At 37.2% G+C, this 21,401-nt stretch overlaps 1 protein-coding gene across 1 annotated transcript in view; it reads left to right on the forward strand.

Annotated features, from left to right (window-relative positions):
* The window catches only part of CPSF30 (cleavage and polyadenylation specificity factor 30), a 69,039-nt gene extending 58,167 nt beyond the window's left edge, over nucleotides 1–10,872 (forward strand). Inside the window, exons 6-7 of the mRNA XM_010242883.3 lie at nucleotides 6,723–6,809; nucleotides 9,623–10,872. Coding sequence (XP_010241185.1) covers nucleotides 6,723–6,809; nucleotides 9,623–10,567 — 1,032 coding nt within the window. The 3' untranslated portion in view covers nucleotides 10,568–10,872. The remainder of the gene's footprint in view (nucleotides 1–6,722; nucleotides 6,810–9,622) is intronic.
* The last annotated feature ends 10,529 nt before the right edge of the window (nucleotides 10,873–21,401 follow it).

Genomic DNA, 21,401 nt, shown 5'->3' on the forward strand with positions numbered 1-21,401 from the left:
TTGTGTGTAGAGAACACTGATGTGGGCCCCACAGCTGTGGTCCCACTCTGTTCGTAGGGTAGAATGTACCTAGCCATCCTAGGGTTAGCTGATGGTCAATCTGTTATTCTAGTTGTTATTTATTTTTCAGTTTTATATTGTTATGTGTTATGTAAATACCAAGGGCAGATGTGTCCTTTCATGTAACTAGCATAACCTATAAATATTAAATAGAAGTGGCGGCGGTAGAATATTGAGATTCTGTCCTTCCTTTCAAAGTTTGTGTTCTACTGCTCTCTCAACTCTTTCTCCTCTTCCCTCTATACTTTCTCTCCTTTTCGTACCTGAAATTTATTAGTGCTGAAGACTGATAGCAATCTTGAACATCTACATGGTATCAGAGGCAAGTTAGGGTTTCTCATGTGAGTCTAGTACCAGCCGACCACATGAGAATCTCCTAGGACTGGAAGCTGAAAAGGTGGAGTTCGCAGACTGATTCTTGGAGATCGCCAGAAGGGCTAGCAGCTGTTGAAGGCTTGTCACGGTTGCAGAGTGTTGGTGGTCAGGAAGGATCAGAGAAGACTAGGGTTCGGGTAACCTTGGAAGGCAGCGAACATTTTTTCCTTGTAAGTTATTTATTTTCTAAGAGAAGTTCTATTAGAGAAGATAGGTTGGACCTATCTGGAGAGGGCGGCCGAACCATTCTAGGGTTTTCTCCCTTCGATTCTCTAGGGTTTTACAACAAAGCCTACTGTTGGACCGAACTGCCTTAGCTTTGTTTCTCTCTGCTCTAGGGTTCGAAAGTGATCTTGCGGCAAGCCCTAGTGTTAGACTGAACCTTGCGATCTACCTGGAGCTGTCCTCAAGTTTGTTGTTAGCATTGATCAGATTCTAGGGTTTCATATTAACCCTATTGCAAGTCTATCCATACGGTACTGATTGGATTGTGCAACTGAACTGTTCACTTTAAGGACTGATTAAAACCCTAATTCTGCCAAGCATATCAGACCTACTTCTAAGCTGTTTTTTCAGAGTCTTTTGGGGTTTTCGAACTCTCTTAAGGGGTGAGAACTCTACGGACAACTGCTGTTGTGTTTGCTGGTTGGTTTTAGATCAGAGTTATCCCAGTTTTGTGCACATACACTGTCAATACAGATCGGTCCTACACTGTTTTGATTGTGATTGGTAGTCCAAATGCTGTTTTTGAGACTTGACTGAGATGGAGTTTAAAAATCAGGCAGATGGCAGCTTTGGGAACATCAGTTATGGTAGTGTTTCTGAGACGGGTGGTCAGGTTACAACTGTAAAGTTTGATGGATCAAACTATTTGGAATGGGCCCAATCAGCCATGATGGCTATTGGGGGAAGAGGTAAATTAGGGTACCTCTTGGGAGATGTGAAAGAACCCCCCAAGGGAGACCCTACGTATACCAAGTGGATCCAAGAAAACTACTTGGTTATGACATGGCTGTGTAATTCTATGCAGCCTCATATTAGCCGAAATTACTTGTGGGCAAAGATAGCTAAGGAGATATGGGATGTTACGAAAGAAACTTATTCCCAACCCCTTAATGTTGCCAGAGCATATGAATTGAAATGTGAAGTGAAAAATCTTAAACAAGGAGAGAAATTGGTTTCAGTATATTTCTCTACCTTGCAGTCCCTGTGGAGTGAGATTGATCACTTAGAGACTCTTGAGTGGGAGAGTCCCAAAGATGCACAAATATATAGAAAGCAGGTCGAGACAAACCGGGTGTTTAAGTTTCTGGTCGGCCTAAATTCAGAGTATGATATTGTGCGGCAACAGATTTTGACTAGAGACAGTGTGACTCTCTCTCAGGCATATTCATTCATACACAGTGAAGAGACTAGAAGGAAAGTTATGATGCAACCTCAGCCCCTCACACCAGCCTTTGTAGCGGTCACACCCAAATCAGGGGGTGATTCAGAGAAGGACAGGAGGAAGGAAGACAAGAAGGATGTGGTATGTGAACATTGTGAGAAACCCAAACATACAAAAGAAACATGTTGGAAACTGCATCCTCACTTGGTTCCTGCGAAGTTGAGAAGCAAGAAGGGCACTGCTCATGTGGCCGTGAACACTGATTCAGCATCCTCATCTGGCACAAGAGGAACACCTTTAGAGACCTTAGCTACAGTTCGGGCTGCCCTAATACAGTTAGAAAAGGAAGTTGGAAATTCAGCTCAGCCACCGTAGTCATCATCAGCTCCTACCACATCTGCCTTCGCACATTTAGGTACTCGAGCTTCAGCCTACCATGCCTCAGCTCCAGGTACTATTGAATCTTGTTGGGTAATAGATTCAGGTGCATCCGACCACATGACTAGCTTGCCTTCACTGATTACCACTTACCATTTGTCTTCTGGTAGGGATAAAGTATCTATTGTTGATGGCTCTTTGGTTCCTATTTCTGGGAAGGGTGACATGAAGTTATCAGATACTATCTCCCTGTCATCTGTTTTGCATGTTCCTAAGCTTGATACTAACCTTCTTTCAGTCAGTAGTATTACCAAGCATATGAACTGCTCAGTAACCTTCTTCCCTGACCGATGTGTTTTTTAGGACTTGGAGACGAAGAAGGTGATTGGGATTGGCCGTGAGACGAATGGGATCTATCTGCTCGGGGAGAGGTTCCGTCAGGAAGAGTCAGTAGAGAAGACATCTTTTGTTTCTCAGAGTGTGAGTTTGGTTATGCTTTAGCATAACCGATTAGGTCATTTGTCCTTTCGGTCTCTAAAGAGTCTGTTTCCAGCTTTATTTGAGTCTATTGAGTTGTCTCAGTTGTAGTGTGAAAGTTGTGAGTTTGCTAAGCATTGTAGAAAGCCTTATTTATTGAGCAATAAAAGGAGTAATAATTTTTTTGATATTGTGCATATTGATGTTTGGGGGCCTTATCACATCCCTTCCATGGGTGGGTACAGATATTTCTTGTTATTTGTTGATGACCATACCCGTTTTTCTTGGGTTTATCTCATGCGTTCACGAGATGAGGTACTTGCCCTGACCCAAAACTTTTACCAAATGATCCTAACCCAATTTGATGCCAAGATCAAAGTTCTCAGATCTGATAACACAAAGGAATACTTTGCTAAACCATTGACATCTTACCTTCTTAATCATGGGGTTATCCACTAGAGCTCTTGCCCTCATACACCTCAGCAAAATGGAGTTGCAGAAAGGAAGAATAGGCACATCTTGGAAGTGGCTAGAAGTCTCATGTTTACTTCCAATGTTCCTATTCGCTTTTGGGGTGATGCTATCCTCACGGCGGTATATCTTATTAATCAGGTTCCTTCCCGGGTCCTTGATATGAGATCTCCTTTTTCTCTTCTATACCCAAGTGAGGAGTTGTTTTCTATTCCCCTTAAAACATTCGGTTGTACCTGCTTGGTTCAGCTTCTCGGACCCCATCACTCCAAGTTCGAACCCAAGGCCTCCAAATGCATCTTCCTTGGTTATGCACAAACTCAAAAGGGTTATTGCTACTATGATCCTGTCTCAGGGAGGATGTTTGTCTCCATGGATGTCACTTTCTTTGAGGAGACACCCTATTATCCTCGGGTTTCTCCTCAGGGGGAGAGCAGTGAGAGTGGGGGTTTGAGTCCTTGTCTTCAGGGGGAGAGTAGTGAGAGTGGGGCAGTTCCTTTACCTATTCCATTGGGTGATGAGAGTTGCAATGGTGGAGGGCGGTCAGAGGGATCAGGAGTTGAGGGAGAGCTGCAATGGTGAGGGTGGTCAGAGGGATCAGGAGTTGAGGGTCTATCACAGGCGGTGCAGGCAGGTTGATCCTGATCATCAGCAGTCCAGGCCAACTCCAATCTCATCTGCAGCTCCAAGTCCAGGTATTACAGTCCCAGGGCCCACAGAGACTTCCTCTATTGTTGCCATTTCACCTCCTACAGATGACCTTGACCTTTCGATTGCCGTCCGTAAAGGGAAACAACATTGTACCACATCTACAACCCACTGTATTTCCCAGTTTTTATCCTATGATCGCCTATCTCCTACCTACAGGTCCTACCTTAGTTCCATTTCCAATGTCCCTATTCCAAGAACAGTGCAAGAAGCCCTATCCATCTTGGAATGGAAAGATGCAATGCAGGTTGAGATGGATGCCCTGTTGAAAAATAACACCTGGGAGGTAGTTGATCTGCCCAAAGGAAATAAACCAGTTGGATGCGGATGGGTGTTTACTGTGAAGCATAATGCAGATGGATCCATTGAGAGGTATAAAGCTCGGTTAGTTGAAAAAGGGTTCACACAGACTTATGGCATAGATTACTTGGAGACCTTTGCCCCAGTAGCCAAGATGACCACCATTCGAGTCCTATTATCCCTTGCAGCAAGTCACACTTGGCATTTATACCAAATGGACGTGAAAAATGCTTTTCTGAATGGAGACCTGCAGGAAGAGGTTTACATGCGTTTGCCTCCTAGATTCTATGATGCAGAAACAGGTAAGAAGGTCTGCTGGCTCAACAAGGCTTTGTATGGTTTGAAGCAGTCACCTAGGGCTTGGTTCGATAGATTCAGACTAGCCCTTGTGAAGTTTGGTTACGTACAGGCCCAGTCAGATCATACTCTATTCATCAAGAGGGTAGAGTCCTCCTTGACACTACTGGCAGTATATGTTGATGATATTGTGGTGACAGGGAATGATAGCCATGAAATTGAATCCCTTAAACAGCTCCATCAAGAATTTGAGGTGAAAGACTTTGGTGTACTCCGGTATTTTTTGGGTATTGAGGTTGCTAGATCCAAACAGGGGATCTTTATCTCTTAGAGGAAATATGTCCTAGACCTGTTGGCAGAAACTGGAAAGTTAGGTGTCAAGCCTGCAGATACACCCATTGAACAGAACCACAGGATTAGTGCAGAGAGTGGGGAGCTTCTTGAAGACAAGGTTATGTTCCAGCGATTGGTAGGAAAGCTCCTATATCTCTGCCTCACTCGGCCAGATATTACTTATGCTGTTAGTGTTGTCAGCCAGTACATGCATTATCCTAGAACCACACATTTTCTTGCGGCACAAAGAATTTTAGCCTACTTGAAGAGATGCCCGGGTAGGGGTATATTGTTCAAGAACAATAACCACATGAAGGTAAAGGTCTATACGGATGCCAATTGGGCTGGGAGTGTTGATGACAAAAGGTCTACCTCAGGATATTGTGCCCTTGTGGGAGGTAACCTTGTCTCCTGGAGAAGTAAGAAACAAAGTGTTGTCTCCCAGTCTAGTGCTGAAGCAAAATACAGGTCCATGGCTAACAGAGTGGCTGAAATCCTATGGCTAAGATCTCTACTTGAGGAGTTGGGTATTGAGTATGAGAAGCCCCTGATGCTGTATTGTGATAATCAAGCAGCTATTAATATAGCACATAATCCAGTGTAGCATGACAGAACCAAACACATTGAAGTTGACCGACATTTTGTACGAGAGGTCTCATCTCAAGAAGTATGCCTCCCTTACATCACATCCAGTATGCAACTAGCAGATATCCTCACTAAAGCCGTATCAAGAAAGAAGCTAGAAGCAGATCTATCCAAGTTGGGAATGATAAACATTTACTCCCAACTTGAGGGGGGAGTGTAGAGAACACTGAAGTGGGCCCCACAGCTGTGGTCCCACTCTGTCCGTAGGGTAGAATGTACCTAGTCATCCTAGGGTTAGTTGATGGTCAATCTGTTATTCTAGTTGTTATTTATTTTTCAGTTTATATTGTTATGTGTTATGTAAATACCAAGGGCAGATGTGTCCTTTCATGTAACTAGCATAACCTATAAATATTAAATAGAAGTGGCGGCGGCAGAATATTGAGATTCTGTTATTCCTTTCAAAGTTTGTGTTCTACTGCTTTCTCACTACTCTTTCTCCTCTTTCCTCTATACTTTCTCTCCTTTTCGAACCTGAAATTTATTAGTGCTCAAGACTGATAGCAGTCTTGAACATCTACATTGTGGTTATTACTTTTTGAGTGAAAAAGTTCTTATCATAGATGTATGTACTCCTTTTTTTGAAATCTGGAGATGAATTATCTAACTTGTTTAATAAAAATTTGAGTGGGATCAGGGTTATTTGTAACAAGGTGGACACACACATACGCACGCGCACACACACACACACACACACACACACTCCAACTTGAGTTGGTTCATGTTGTGTATTGTGAGGTGTAAAGGGTTTGTCTGTCCATTTATATTAAGTAAATGAGTCAACTTGCATAGTTGGGCAGTTCTGTCCTTTTGTGCCTCTATTATTCATTCTTTAAAGCAAATCAATTAAGGAGATAGGAAAGATTTTTTTCTCTCCAATTGCATATTCCTTTCTCTTTTTCTCATCTTTCTCTTGTTCTTCTTCATCTTCTTTTTTCTCCCTTTGATAGCATTACTAAATAAATTAATATATAAAATTTTGTATTACATAGAATGTGCAAAAAGAAAAAGTCCAAGTGAGATTGGATCTAAACTGAAAGCGATTGTTAACTTTTTTTGTCAGCAGCAGAAACGTTTTGTTGACTTTGATGTAAAAGAAACCTAGATTTCTCCACACTTGGAATAATGTACTTAACTTGGGATCATAACTTCCCATTGTTTACACGATACTGCATGAAATGTCAACCATTTTTAAGCCTATTTTTACTTTTATTATGTTGCCATTTCACTTTTAAGAGGCAGAAGTTATGATAACCTAAATTTGTGCTATTGTTGTCCTTCATAATTGCAGATAAGTCGAGATTGCCAGGAGCTAGAACCCTCCATTGGAGAACAGTTGGCTTCCTTGCTTTATCTTGAGCCAGATAGCGAACTTATGGTATGTTTCTCATATGGTTTGTCAATGATTATTTGCTCCTAAACCTAGCTACTTACAGGTTCAATCTTTTGGGATTTAGAACCAAGGGCACCACATTGATTTATGATAAATTCTTTGTTGGTACTTAAAAGTGCAAAAATTACATGAGCTTCTTAGATCTTTGACATCACCTGAAATTATGTTATATAATAATTCTGTAGAATCATAAAATAAAAGCATGTACATATCCAGTACCTGAAACTATATAGTATAATAATTAGTGGGAAGCTTGAATTTTTCCCAAGCAACATGAGACCAAGAAAATACAAAATACTTGGAGTGGTGATGAGCTGAATAGAAAAGATGCCCTTCATATGTAAAGAAAATATCTTACAGATCACATTCCCACTAACTGTGAAATCGCAATCAGCCCACTGCTGCTTGGGATTCTGGGTTACCACTAAGGCCATGCTTGGGAGTGCTTATGTTAAAAATAAGTGCTTCAAAACAAGTGCTTATTTGAATAAGTACTTATTTGTATTTGGCACCCAACTTTTTCACCACTAAGGCCAACTTTTTCACCACTTAAATAAGCATTTGTGACTATTTTGTCCTTTCATTTTCTTTCAAATTTTACGAAAGCACTTTTACGAAAGTATTACGAAAGCACTTTTATGAAGGTACTTTTACAAAAGCACTTTTATGAAAGTATTTTACGAAAACACTTCTATAAAAGCACTTTTATGAAAGCACTTTTATAAAAGCACTTTTACAAAAGCACTTTAATAAAAGCACTTTTGCGAAAGTATTTTTATAAAAGTACTTTTATGAAAGCACTTTAATAAAGGTACCTTTATGAAAGCACTTTTATAAAAGTACTTTCATAGCTTTCATAAAAGTACTTTTATAAAAGTGCTTTCATAAAAGTACTTTCATAGAAGTGCTTTTATAAAAGTGCTTACGGAAGCACTTTTATAAATTACAAAAGTACTTTTACGAAAGCACTTTTATGAAATTCAATTAGTGGTATTTTAAAATTCAACTAGGGATAATTTTGGAAGAAAAAAAAATTGAATAAGGGCTTATTATATAAGCACTTGAAAAAAAGCTGAAAATTTGGGCTAAAAAATAAACCCTTATTTTTAAGATAAGCACTTATTTCGGGCTTATTTCCCAAACACCAATAAGTGCTTAATGGTGTGGTCCCGACCCAAATAAGCACTGCCAAACATGGCCTAATATAAGTATCTTTTAGAGTTCTTGGAAATCCATTGACTTTGGATCATTGAGAATCTATATCCATCTTTTTCTAGACCACCAGAAAGTTTGTTGATCTCTTGATAAGAGCAAGGTTTAGCTGAATGCTTTAGCTGTTCAGCGGGCTGTGTAACCAATGATAAGGTTCCATGCCAGTATTTAAAACATGGGGCCCGCATCTTTTACAGTGGGTCCCATGAATTTTATACTGGTGTGGAACCTCATCATTGGTTCTACAGCCTGCTGAACAGCGAAAGTGTTCAGCTAATCCGAATTCTCTTGATAAATGTGCATGTCAAAATCAAGCCAAGAAGCGGTTGGAAATCTTCTAAATGGTTGAGGAAATTTTTATCTTCTCCTTTTCAGTGTACAGCCATCTCCTTTTATATTGCTCGTTGTAATAGTAATGTGGCCTTATTACGACTAACTAGCCACTTGCTTCTTGATTGGTTACATGTGACTGAATCTTGATTGGTTGCCAACTGTTTCTTGATTAGTTGTGCTCATCTGTCTCATTACCTGAGCTGGCTTCTTCCTCTTCTTTCTAGAATATACCTTCAGCCTGCTTTCTGGGTCCCTAACAAGTTACTATGGAGGTTCAGTTCTCTAAGCCATATCAAACATCAGGAAGTTACTTCCAATGTAGGGGTCTCAAGCATAGTTGATTTGCATTATCTATTACCTTCAACTAGTGCCTTAGCCATAACCATGTAGGCATGCACACTCATGCCAGCCTTGTAAAGAGTTATAACTTGTAACTACTGGTTATTATCTATTAATGAGAATGTGAATATGATAGATAAGTCCAATGTTTGAACATTCTTCAGGTCAACAATTCATAGGTACATCCTGTTCTATCTTCTGTGAGTGTCAAACTTCTGTTTTTAGCTAGAGTCGAGAGATGGAATTTTTTGTAGTGAGCTTTTTCTCTGGGTAGTATTTATTTGTTGTCAAATTTTAACTCTTTTTTTTTCCCTTTTCTCTCATTGACCCTTTGACGTAACTTGTGGGAAGAGATCTAGAACTAAGATGAGATGACAACGAGAAAAAATGGGTCCTAATAATGAGTGGAAGTTTCATAGACAGTGTATTCTTTACTTTTGAGAATATTTAATCTTTACAATAGAAATGCAATGCAGTTTCACCTGTCTAAAAAAAGTGTCTGAGTCTCTTCAACATCATTGCAACCAGTTTCTATAAACATGACTGAATCTATGGATGATATTGGTTATCCAATCCTTTCATTTACAACCTTGGCCTTCACAAAATAAAATCCTAGCTTTACTACCCAATAAAGCAACTTCTTGAATTGAGTCAAATAATCACTCATTTTGACTAAATGTTTTGCACGTCCCTCATGTACTGAAGGGTTTATGCAGCTGGGGTCTTACATGTGGCACCTCAGCTGGTAATTGGAAAGGCCCTTGGGTGTTTGTTACCTCCCCTTTCTATCTGTGAGATCTGTGGTGCAATAAATTGCCAACATGTGATTAGAAGATGCCAGCTTTCTTGATTCTTCTTTCTTTTTCTATTCCTTTTTCTAATTTTGGTTTCATTTTACTTGATACTTTATCCAGGCAATTTCAGTTGCTGCTGAATCAAAGCGGGAGGAAGAAAAGGCTAAGGGAGTTAATCCAGATGAAGGGGCTGATAACCATGACATTGTCCCATTTGAAGACAATGAAGACGAGGAAGAGGAAGAAAGTGAGGAAGAGGATGAAAGCTTTGGCCAGGCTATAAATGCTGCCCAAGGGAGAGGAAGAGGTAGAGGAGTGATGTGGCCTCCACATATGCCACTTGCTCGTGGAGGGCGGCCAATTCCTGGGATCCGGGGCTTCCCTCCTGTCATGATGGGTGCTGATGGTTTTTCTTATGGTGCTGTTACACCTGATGGATTCTCCATGCCAGATCTTTTTGGCATTGCTCCCCGTGCATTTGCACCTTATGGTCCACGATTTTCTGGAGATTTCACTGGTTTGGGTCAGAGTGCAGCAATGGGCTTCAATCCTATAGATGGAACAGGCCCTACGCCAGGCATGGTTTTTCATGGTCGGCCTTCCCAACCTGGAGCTGTCTTTCCTCCTAGTGGGCTTGGGATGATGATGGGACCAGGGAGGGCCCCATTCATGGGTGGAATGGGAATAGGAGCAGCGCCACCTCGAGCCAGTCGGCCAATTGGTATGCCTCCATTCCGTCCACCAGCACCTCCACTGCCACAGAGCAGCAGCAGGGTGGTGAACAAAGATCAAAGGAGACCAACTGATAGGAATGACAGATATAGTGCAGGTTCTGACCAAGGTAAGGGTCAGGAGATGGCTATGTCTGGGGGTGGACCAGAGGATGAGATGAAGTATCAACCAGGCATGAGAACCCAACATGATGATTCTTTTGCCGTCGGAAACAGCTTTAGAAATGATGAGAGTGAGAGTGAGGATGAAGCACCCAGGAGATCGAGGCATGGGGAAGGGAAGAAGAGGAGGCGAGCCTTGGAGGGAGATGCTTCTTTGGTTTCTGATCACTGAGAAGCAAAACCCATACTAACCCACCTCCACCCTCCAAAAAAGAAGTTATGCCTTTTATGAATTTTTCCTCTTTTCTTCTGCAGTTTGTGCGTTGATTTTTTAATTGTCCTTTTCTTAAATGTATTCTTATGTAGTTTACACTTTACACCCTTGGGGATAAAGAAAACTGGGGGTGGTGACTGGTGAATCATGTTTTTGTTTTGGTAATGTAGGGCTCGTTGCAAATGTTGTACCAGATGTGTATATAATATTTGACTAAATCAGGAAAGGAGAAATGGATTGATGAAAATGATTTAGCAGTCCCACTAATGTGCATTCAGTTCAAGGTTCAAAATGTTGGTATCATGTGTTATATTGCAGAGGCAATATCACGATACACTTTCGATATGTATGGATATGGTAGATGGATTAATGGAAAGCTTACCAAAAAAATGATGCATTTAGCAAACTCACACTGGTCCCACAAATACATTAAAAATACTGAGTTTAAGGTTGGGGATAGTATGCATAACGTATTAACATACAAGGATATATATAAGGCAAGGTTCAAAATATTGATACGCCTGATATGGTGGTAGGGGTGTATCGGGCTATCGGTACTTTTTTTTAATTTTGTTTTTATTTTTTTTTTTAAAATTGGTTCGGGGGAGGGGGGCGGTTTAAGGTTTTTCTACCCCTTGAACCAGTCAGAACTCCGATGCACCCTTTGTAGAGCTCTTGAAACGATATGTATCAATACATGTCGATACTTTAAACCTTGATATAAGTAAATCATATAATACAAATAATATATCACCAAAATGTATCATCCTGGATGGCAATTAATAGGAATTTAAGGGTATCCTATCCTTATCAAAACCTTAAGATTTTGATAATGTAAAATAATATTTTACTTGTATAATTTAAAATCGGATGCAAGATTCAAAGTATTGAAAAATGTAAAGAATATTAACGAGGGGATTTAAAGAATGTATTTAAATTTTGGGTACACTTAGAAGAGTCTGAATCTGTTAACCACAGCACAACACATTGCTGGCCACGTTCACCCAATCACATATCAAGAACATCGGCTATGTAAAGGTTACAAAATTTAAAATAAACAAAGTTACAGATTAATACTATAAATTTCATTAATGACCATTTAAAAAGTTACAACATTTAAAATAGACAAACTTTAATAAATAATGATAATATATCATAGTAGAAAAATTACATTTTCTTATGAAATTAGTTATCCCTTAAATGGATAATTGATATTATAAAGGCAAAAGAATTGGCCAATTGGGAGCTGGTTTGATTATATGGCTTGAGACGTTGGTATTTTCAAATGAATTTTCTGTACCTAAAATATGTATGTCTTATCAATTCTAATTTAGCAAGACATTATGGATGGTTTAGTGGTTAGAATATTTATGTTTCAATTAATGAACCCGGGTTTAAATCCCTCTAAAAACATATTAGTTTTATTTAGGACCGTTTTGAAATTAATTGAGTTAATTATGAAGTAGAGATAATTAGTGGTATAAATGGTGTTAAATAAGTTGGTATGAATGTCAGAATGTGCAATGAGGGACTACTGAGGATAAAATTCTGACTCCGGATCTCCTGCCCACGTCGTGAATTTGGAACATCTTCTTGCTACCAAATCCGAGAAAATTGGTATCACATCAATTGCGGTAGCAGAAATGTGGGCCACCTTTGAGGCCCATAAATTAGCTTTGTAGCTAAAAACGCATTAAAGAGGAGAAATGAACAAACAGGGACGATGCAAGGTTGATTAATTACTTCAACATTCTGTTGTTGCGGAATTACCCTCTCATGAGGGAGGCTAGGCTAGGGGTGCAAGTCGGGTGGGCTGGGCTGGGTTTTAGTTCAATCCATATCCAACACTAAGAATTGGGCCTAAAGCTCCAGCCCAAGGTTAAGTCCGAACTATTTAGCCTGAGCTCAGTCTGCACTAAAATTTAATATATTCGGGTTGGGCTTGGGCTTGGGCCTGGGCCGGTCTTGATTGATCAATTAGCCAACACTAAAAATTGATATACATGTGTATGTATATATAATTTATTAAAAATATGAATATATGCATGCAAATATGTATATAATTGAGCCGGGCTTAGATTAGATTCGGACTTTCTAAGTTGTGTTTGGTTACAGTGCAAATTTATTTGCATTGATGCAAAAATATGATAGTGCAAATGATTTGGGTGCAAATTTTGATTTACTTTTGTTTCAAGTTTTACCTTACTTTGTTTGGTTACAGTATAAATGAAGTAAAACAAGACCCAAAGCAGAATAAAGAAAAAGCCAAAACAAATTAAATCAAACTTTGCATATTTTTCATTTACGCTCCCATACATTTGTGTTAATATAAATAAAATTGCACTGCAACCAAACACAGCCTAAGGAATAAACTTGAACCCAATCCAAAAAATTTGGAAACCAACATAAATAAAATTGCGGGCTGGGCCGGTCCGGGCTCGGGTTGGACCTGCCCAAATTGCACCCGTAGGTTAATTAGTCTTATTAGTGCGCTGGGTGACGCGAGTTGATTCTGCTTTTTTCCGGGGCATCACAGATATAGCATTGTCAGAAGGATCATATTGTAGAGTTGCATTGGCAGAGTGGCCACATCTGAAACATTTTGTCAGTTCTGGAAGTCCACTTACAAATTGTACAAAGAACGAGTGTGGCCGTGTGGGCAATTGAAAATGTAGTTATTATTTACTTGAAGGACCCCGGCTAATCAATGTTTTAGAAAACTATTGGGAATCGGAATTATTCTGGCCACTGATTTTTGGGTTGATGGTTCAATTGTTCCGTTTGAATTGGCAGCCCGTTTTGACAAAAAAAATTTAAAAAATTAAAAAATAATTAAAATATAAAAAATGGCAAAAGCTGTTGAATGTGTCAAGCGGGTTAATGATTCAACTGGCCGGGTCAATGGATCGTTGATCGATTCAACGGTTTTGGCTAGGGATCGGGTTTGGGGTAAAACGGAACTGGTTGCTTGGATGGTGCCTGGGCCGAATGGTCTGACCATCTGGATCAATGGCAGTTTTGAAAACCATGCGCCTAATAGTTGTTCTAAAGTCTAGAGAGTAGAGAGTAAAGCTTAGTTTAGGGCCAATCTTCACTTTGACAATGCTTAAACCCATGGTTTTCAAAACCAGACCAGAAAAACCGGGAATCGGTCACTGGTTCTGTTTTACCCCAGAACCATCTTTTGGCAAAAAACTGTTGATTTGGTCAGCAAACCGCTGACCCGGGCGTTCAGACCGTTTGAACCATTTGAACTGTCCGAATCATCCAAAGGTTTTGGTCATTTTTATTTTTTAATTTTTTGTCAGAACGGACTGTCCGTTCAATTCGAACGGTCAGACTGTTCGACCTAGGAACCGGACCCTGAACGGTTTGTTGTCCGGTTCGATCTTAAAAACCCTGAACCGGACCTAGGAACCTCTTCCATGTGACTTGCTTTGTAGCAAAGTATTTTCTCTGCATTATTTCCTCTTTCCTTGTCAGTCTCATTTTTTTTTTTTCTTTTCTTCTTCCCATGTACTGTTCTCCCTTCCGTGAATTTGCTTTTGGGTTTTGCTGTCTCAGAAACAAGGCTATACCTTTGATAATCCCATAAAAACTGAGAAAATATAATTACAGTTTCTCTTCCACAATCCTGATTCTTTCATTTGGAAATGCCATAACTACTTTTCCACAAAAGAGCTTTTATATGAGATTCATTAAAAAAAACTATTTTTAGGATGATAAATCAAAGACAATGAGACAATGTAGCAAGGTAGGTAGGTAGGACCGATGTTTTCAGCCTATGGTTAATTGGACCAGTCAACTTGTCATTGAAACGGTTTACTTAAAAAAAACGTTGACTTGGTCATGGATCAAACAAGCTCTTTTTCTCTTCCTTTTTGTATTTTTAGTCATTTCCATCCTAAATAACAATGATTCTCATTAATTTCGTGTTTGACCTGTTTTTATATTTTTATTATTTAATTAATGATGCCAAAGGTTAGATCCATGTGATCCGAACGGTTGAATTACCGACCTTCCACTTATAGGAAAAGGCAATTATGTTTCTTAATCATTTTTTTTTTTCAAAACATCGTGAAGGATTTTCTTTTATCTTCCTCGCATTCCATAAAAAGATCCCTTAGGCTCAGTTTGGAAGGAGTATATATACAAACATATAAGGTGCAAAACCTTATATTTGTACTCTTTCTAAATTGAGCCTTAAGATTTGTTTCTTATTAATTGAGAGAGCAAGGAAGACAAAATGGATAAATTGATGTGCGGGAGCAAATTCTTTGACAGCTACAGAACCAAATTAATGGAAACTTGCAGTCTGGGTTGGATAAATAGGTGTGATGAAGAACTGATAAGGTAGAAGGAGCATGATCTTGGAGCAAAAGGGAAAATTGGCAATCAGAGTAAACCAAGAATTTGCTTAGATTTAATGTGAACTCCAAGCCAGCTAACCAAGAAAGAAAAAGGCTAATGGTTGGAATAGAATCATTCATCTAGAATGGTTGGGATAGAATTGAAGGATCTTATTAAAAAACATATATACTAGTAAGATGCATGGTTCAAAGTATTTAAATGCTCGAGCATTTGATCGCTTTGATACTTTATTTTTTTATTTAGTAGGTATATTTGTTAAGATGAATATTAACATTTGAATATATTAAATGGGTCTAATTAAGTATTCAATGGACTGGTGTCCAAACAAATACATATTGTATGATATGCACCGATACATTGCAATACTTTTAACCCTTGGTGAGATGACCAATTAATAAAGGGTGTGCATCTAAGCTGGTATTAAAAAAAAAAAAACTGATACTTCAGTAGATCTTAGCCCATGGTATAGAATCCCAAGAATCTTAGAATTGTAGTGAGTTTCCAAGAGTAAAGATTCAGTCAGATATTTGGCTTTTAACAAGATTTTAAAAACTAACCTGGAACTAGAACTGTTCTGGCGGCCACCGGTTTCCGGGTTGACAGTTTGATTGTTGAGTTCCAACTGAAAAATTAAAAATAATTAAAATAAAAGAGCCAAAAACCATTGAATGGATTAAACAGGTTGATACGGTTCGACTGCCTGAATCAGTGGGTCACTGACCAAATCAATAGTTTTTGGCCAAGGACTGGGTTGAGGGTGAAACTGAACCAGTTGCCTAAATGATTCTCAGGCTGAACAATCCGACCGTCCAGGTCAACGTTCAAAAACATTGCTATTTAACTTTTGGACTAAAAAGCCGATTGCCATGCATCAAACATTAATGCTACTTTAGGAGGCAATGATGTTGTAATCAAGAAGGCTGCATGGCACCCACTCCATTTAGGAGGTACAAGATCGAACCTGTCGGCATGCAGGCTCTCCTATGGCCAATGGGCCTTGTGTGCACCTTGATCGGTCCCACCCATGATTCAAAGTATCGATATACAGAGGCACATCGGTATTTAAATACACACGAAAATCTTTTTTTTTTTAGGATTTTTTTTAAAATTTGATTTTTGAAGAGTTAAAAAAGAGTAGGATCCAAAAAAGAACCCAAAAGATATGATACGATACATCCGATATGAGCGTATTATATCAATTTTTTGAACCTTCGTCCCACCCTCGATTTCCTTGTACCAAAAAAAAAGTGCCACTTTAAGAATCTGGTCTTAGAGGTATAGTGTAAGGATGGAAGGGCTTAAGCTGATTTAGCATGCATCTTTCCAAGTGGTGATCAAGATTATGAACTGGGGAGAATGATACAGAAGCCAAAGGCTCAAAATCGGCATTTCCTAAACTTTCATGATTTTTATTTTTACAATATTGGCATTGGTCATTTGGCTTATCACTTGAGGAATCTGGTCTTAGAGTTATATATACCTAATGTTGGTCCTAACTATATGATAAGCTCATTGAAAAAAAACTAAATTTTATAACATGACCCTATTTATTTATTTTATAACATGACTCACTGCTGCTTAATTGTAATTAAAAATTTTAACTTTTTTTATATATATCTATTAATAGGAAATGAGTGCTCTTTGCATTCAGGAAATGGAATCTACTCATGCGAATAGATCCCACGTGCGAGCACCCATTTCCTATTAATAGATATATATATAAGATAACAATAGTTACTGATTATTACCGTAATTAATTACTGTAATTTAATAATTACTGATTATTATAGTAATTTAATAAATATATAATTAGTGATTATAATTAATAATTACTGTTCTTATAAATGTTGTTAATAACTAGATATTTACTTTAATTTTACTTTAAATTAAAATTATAAATATTGTTATTAAAAAATACTGTTAATAAATTTAGTAACCCGGTTTTAATAATTACTGATTATTACAATAATTTAATAAATATATAATTAGTGATTATAATTAATAATTACTGTTATTATAAATATTGTTAATAAATAGATATTTACTTTAATTTTACTTTAAATTAAAATTATAAATATTTTTAATAAATTTAGTAATTATTTTTATACTAAAAATAATTAAAAATGTTATTAAAAGTATTGTTATTGATTATTTAATAAAATATTATAATTATTGACTATTACTAATAAATACTGTTAATTTAATTTAATTTTGGTAATTATTAATTTCATGGATATTGTTAATAAATCCTATTCATAAATTTAATAATTACTGTTATATTAAAAATAACTAAATGATATTATTAAAAATATCATTAATGATTATTTAATTAAATAGTATAATTACTTACTATTATTGATAAATGTTGTTAGTAACGTTCTGACAATTGATGGTTAGACCGTCCGATTCGAACAGATGGCCCGCTCTAACAACAAAAATTACAAGCAAAAAATTAAGGAACCATTCTGGCCACTGGTTTTTGGGTCGACGGTTCGATCATCTAGTTCGAATGGACAGTCCATTCTGGCAACAAAAATTATAGGCAAAAAATCGAGTTTGTGAGGTTCATTAAGTAGTATCATACGTGTTATGTCATTCAAGCGTGTGACTCATACAACCCGAAAATGGAACCGTTCTGGCCACTAGTTTTTGGATAGATGGTTCCACCGTTCGGCTCGAACGGATGACCCATTTTGACAACAAAAAATTATAAGCAAAAAATTACGGAATCGTTCTGGCCACTGGTTTTTAGGTCAACGGTTCGAACAGATGACCCATTCTGACAACAAAAATTACAAGCAAAAAATTGAGTGTGTGAGGTCCATTGAGCAGTATCTTACATGTTATGTCATTCGAGCATGTGACTCATACGACTCGAAAATGGAATCATTCTGGCCACCAGTTTTTGGGTCAACGATTCAATCATCCGGTTCGAATGGATGACCCGTTCTGACAACAAAAATTAAAAAAAAAATAAAAAAATAGCCAAAAACCATTGAATGGGTCAACAGGTTGACGGTTCGATTACTCAAGTCAATATGTTGTTGACCGATTCAACGGTTTTTGGTCAAGGACCAGGATTGGGGTAAAATTGAACTTGTTGCCTGGACGATTCCCAATTAAAAATAAATAAAAAAACGGACGACCCATTCTGACAACAAAAATTATAGGCAAAAAATTGAGTGTGTGAGGTCCATTAAGCAGTACCATACATGTGATGTCATTCGAGTGTGTGACTCATACAACTTGAAAATGGAACCGTTCTGGCCACCGGTTTTTGGGTCAATGGTTCGACTGCTCAATTTGAACGGATGGCCCGTTCTGACAATAAAAATTAAAAAAAAAATAAAAGAATGACCAAAAACCATTGAACGGGTCAACGGTTCAACTGCCCGAGTCACTGGGTCGTTGATTGATTCAATGATTTTTGGCTAGGGACCGAGATTAGGATAAAACGGAACCAGTTGCCTGGATGGTTCATGATTAAAAAAATAAAAAAAAGCCAAAAACCATCGAACGGGTCAATGGTTCGACTACTCAAGTCAATGGGTCATTGATCGATTCAACAGTTTTTTGCCAGGGACTGGATCAATGGGTCAACGAGTCGACAGTTCCATTCCAGCCCTTACGAAGTAGGGCTCCTCCACTAATTTATTAATTAATTAAATTGAATAAGTCTGAGCAAAGAGGTTCCACTAAACTTGGAGAAAAACAAAATAATTGAACAAAATTTTTCATATCTAAAATGGTTATTTGTCATTTTTTTAAAACTTGACATTCAAATTTCAGAACAACATTCTCTACATTTAGATATCAACACCAAGAAAAATTCCCCAACTCCAATATACCTCTAGAAGCAATTATTATAGTTTCATAGACATTTAGAGTCTTCAATGCAAACAAATAAACCCTAAATAATCACTCATAAGTTTGGATTATCATATATTTTTTTCATATACTTTTGTTTTGTACTTGAATACTTTTTCTTTTTTTTTTTTGCAACTTTATACTCTAATTAATCAAGATCATACAAACAGACTATGTGAATGTTCTAATTGATGAAAATTTAGGTTCAAAGTTATCTCAAGTGTTGTTAGATAAAGGCTAATGAAATGGCTGAATCCAATGCTTTATTCGCTTATGGCTCTTGACTTGTCTTTTAGTGAATACTATGTCATTGGGAATGATTGAAGAAATTTTATGTAAAAACTCAGGCTCTATTTAGTATGGAAATACTTATAAATATTCATTAACTTATTTCTTAATGTAGCTATTTTACTGAATTATTTTTTAATGTACTTGAAATATTAAAATTGATATATTTAAATGTCTATCTTATCATCAATTTGATGATTTTCTATTCTTTGATATAAAATTTATAGTTATTTGATGAACATTTATGACTAATTATTGGTTATATGAAAATTAAGAAATCAATGCCAAGGAGGCTAGTTTTGCCTTGGTGCTTTGAAAAGTATGATGTGATATTTGTTTCATATGAAAAAGAAAAAATTATTGATAGGTGCCCCATAATTTAGGGGTAGTGATATTTAAGGGCCTAAACTTTGAATTGTGACATTTTAATACTTAAACTTTGGAAAATATACATTCGAGTAAATACTTGGAGGCAATGACTATTGTATACATCACAAACCTCAGACACAAAAGGATATATGAGGCACACTCTTAGCTTGGCTTAAGCCTCCCATGACAAGGAGCATAATCACCCTAGAACCTTGGACAGAAAGCACCCTAGTGAATACCATTGTGTAGGGGTGCCCACGGTTTGATTAACCGAATCATGGGCAATTTTTGTAAATCAAATTGATACTGTTGGTTTTTCCATTTCTCCAAATTGAATTCGAACCGGTACTACTAGTTAACCAGTCTGTTGGTTTTGGTTTTTGACCAGTTCGATTCTTTGGTTTTTCATTTTTTTATATTTATAATATATATTATATAAATATATGTATAATATTATATTATAAATAATAAATGATATATAGTATATTATAAATATTATATAAAAATATATTATATATTATATATTTATAAATATAATATATGTATATATTTATATATAATATATAAAAAATATGCGACATATATTAAAAATATATAAAATATACATATAAATATATATACCGATCGGTTCAATTAACTACATTTTCCGGTTCGGTTTTTCGATTTTTCATGGACACCCCTACCATCATGTCCCGAAAAATGAGGATTGCAATTACACCCCTCAGTAGGTATTTTAAGGGCACACCGTTCGATGTATTTCTCTCTCTCTCAAATCTCTATTCTCACTTTCATCATTCTATCTCTCTAGCTCATCTACTCTCCCCAGCTCTTTAACACAACTCAGCTACGTCCAGTTCAGCCTAGCCAACCTCTTCTTCTCTTTACTAACTTAGAGCTTTAGAGTGCTTCTCCCCATGAAACCACCTTATTGGGGCCTCTGAGTTTGGCTTTTGTGGGTCATCGGATCTAACTCGTCCAACTCAACTCGTACAACTTAGTATGACCTTTATATGCTCTCCTCCACTCAACTCAGACAGCATCACTATTTTTATGCAGCACACTGAAAATTATTTCTCCCTTCTCCCATACCCACCACTCTAACCAGAAAAACTAACGTAAATGAAGGAATATCAATGTTAATCCAGACTATATTTTCTTTTTATCATACAGATTAAGAATTTCTAAAATGATTTATGAGGAAGAAAAACAAAGATAGGAGAAAAAAAAGAGATACTGAAAATAGGCAATTTCGTAATTTTATCCCCTCCTATAATGTCAATTTACAACTCCAACGAATGGTGGCGCTCCACGTCACTTCTGCTTGAATCGTTTGACCCACAGTTTGGTCCAGCTCAAGCTAACGATGGCAGACTGAATGGTAAATTTCAAATAAAGGGGGCATTGAGAGCCATTTTCCTTTCTCATTCAAACAAAAGTGCCTATCACAGACAGAGTTCAACTAGTTCTCGTCGTAATATGGTGCTTTCTAATTCTATTGTAGAGCTCGTCTTCGGTAAGAGCTCATGTCTTCGTCTTTTTCTTCTTTCTTAATGTCTAGTGGCTTAGGCTCAGGCAGCGGTAGGGGTGGAATTGAGCCAAGCCGAGTCAAATAGTATGAGACTCGAGCTCGGTTCGTCAAGGTAGTATAATGCTCAAATTCAAGCTTGGGCTCAGTTCGAACTAGAAGTTTGAGTTTGAACTTGGCTCGAATCAAAAACTCGTAAGTTCGAGTTCAACTTGAGAAAAAAATGTTTCATAAAAATAAAAAACATTATATATATATTTGATAATTTAAAAATTAAAAATTATAATAATTAGTTATTATTATATATAAAAATAAAATATTATATATAATATTTTTTATTATATATTATTTTTTATAATTTTATATATATGA

Source organism: Nelumbo nucifera, chromosome 3 (assembly GCF_055504915.1).
Source record: "Nelumbo nucifera cultivar China Antique chromosome 3, China Antique-T2T, whole genome shotgun sequence".
NCBI classification, from domain to species: domain Eukaryota; kingdom Viridiplantae; phylum Streptophyta; class Magnoliopsida; order Proteales; family Nelumbonaceae; genus Nelumbo; species Nelumbo nucifera.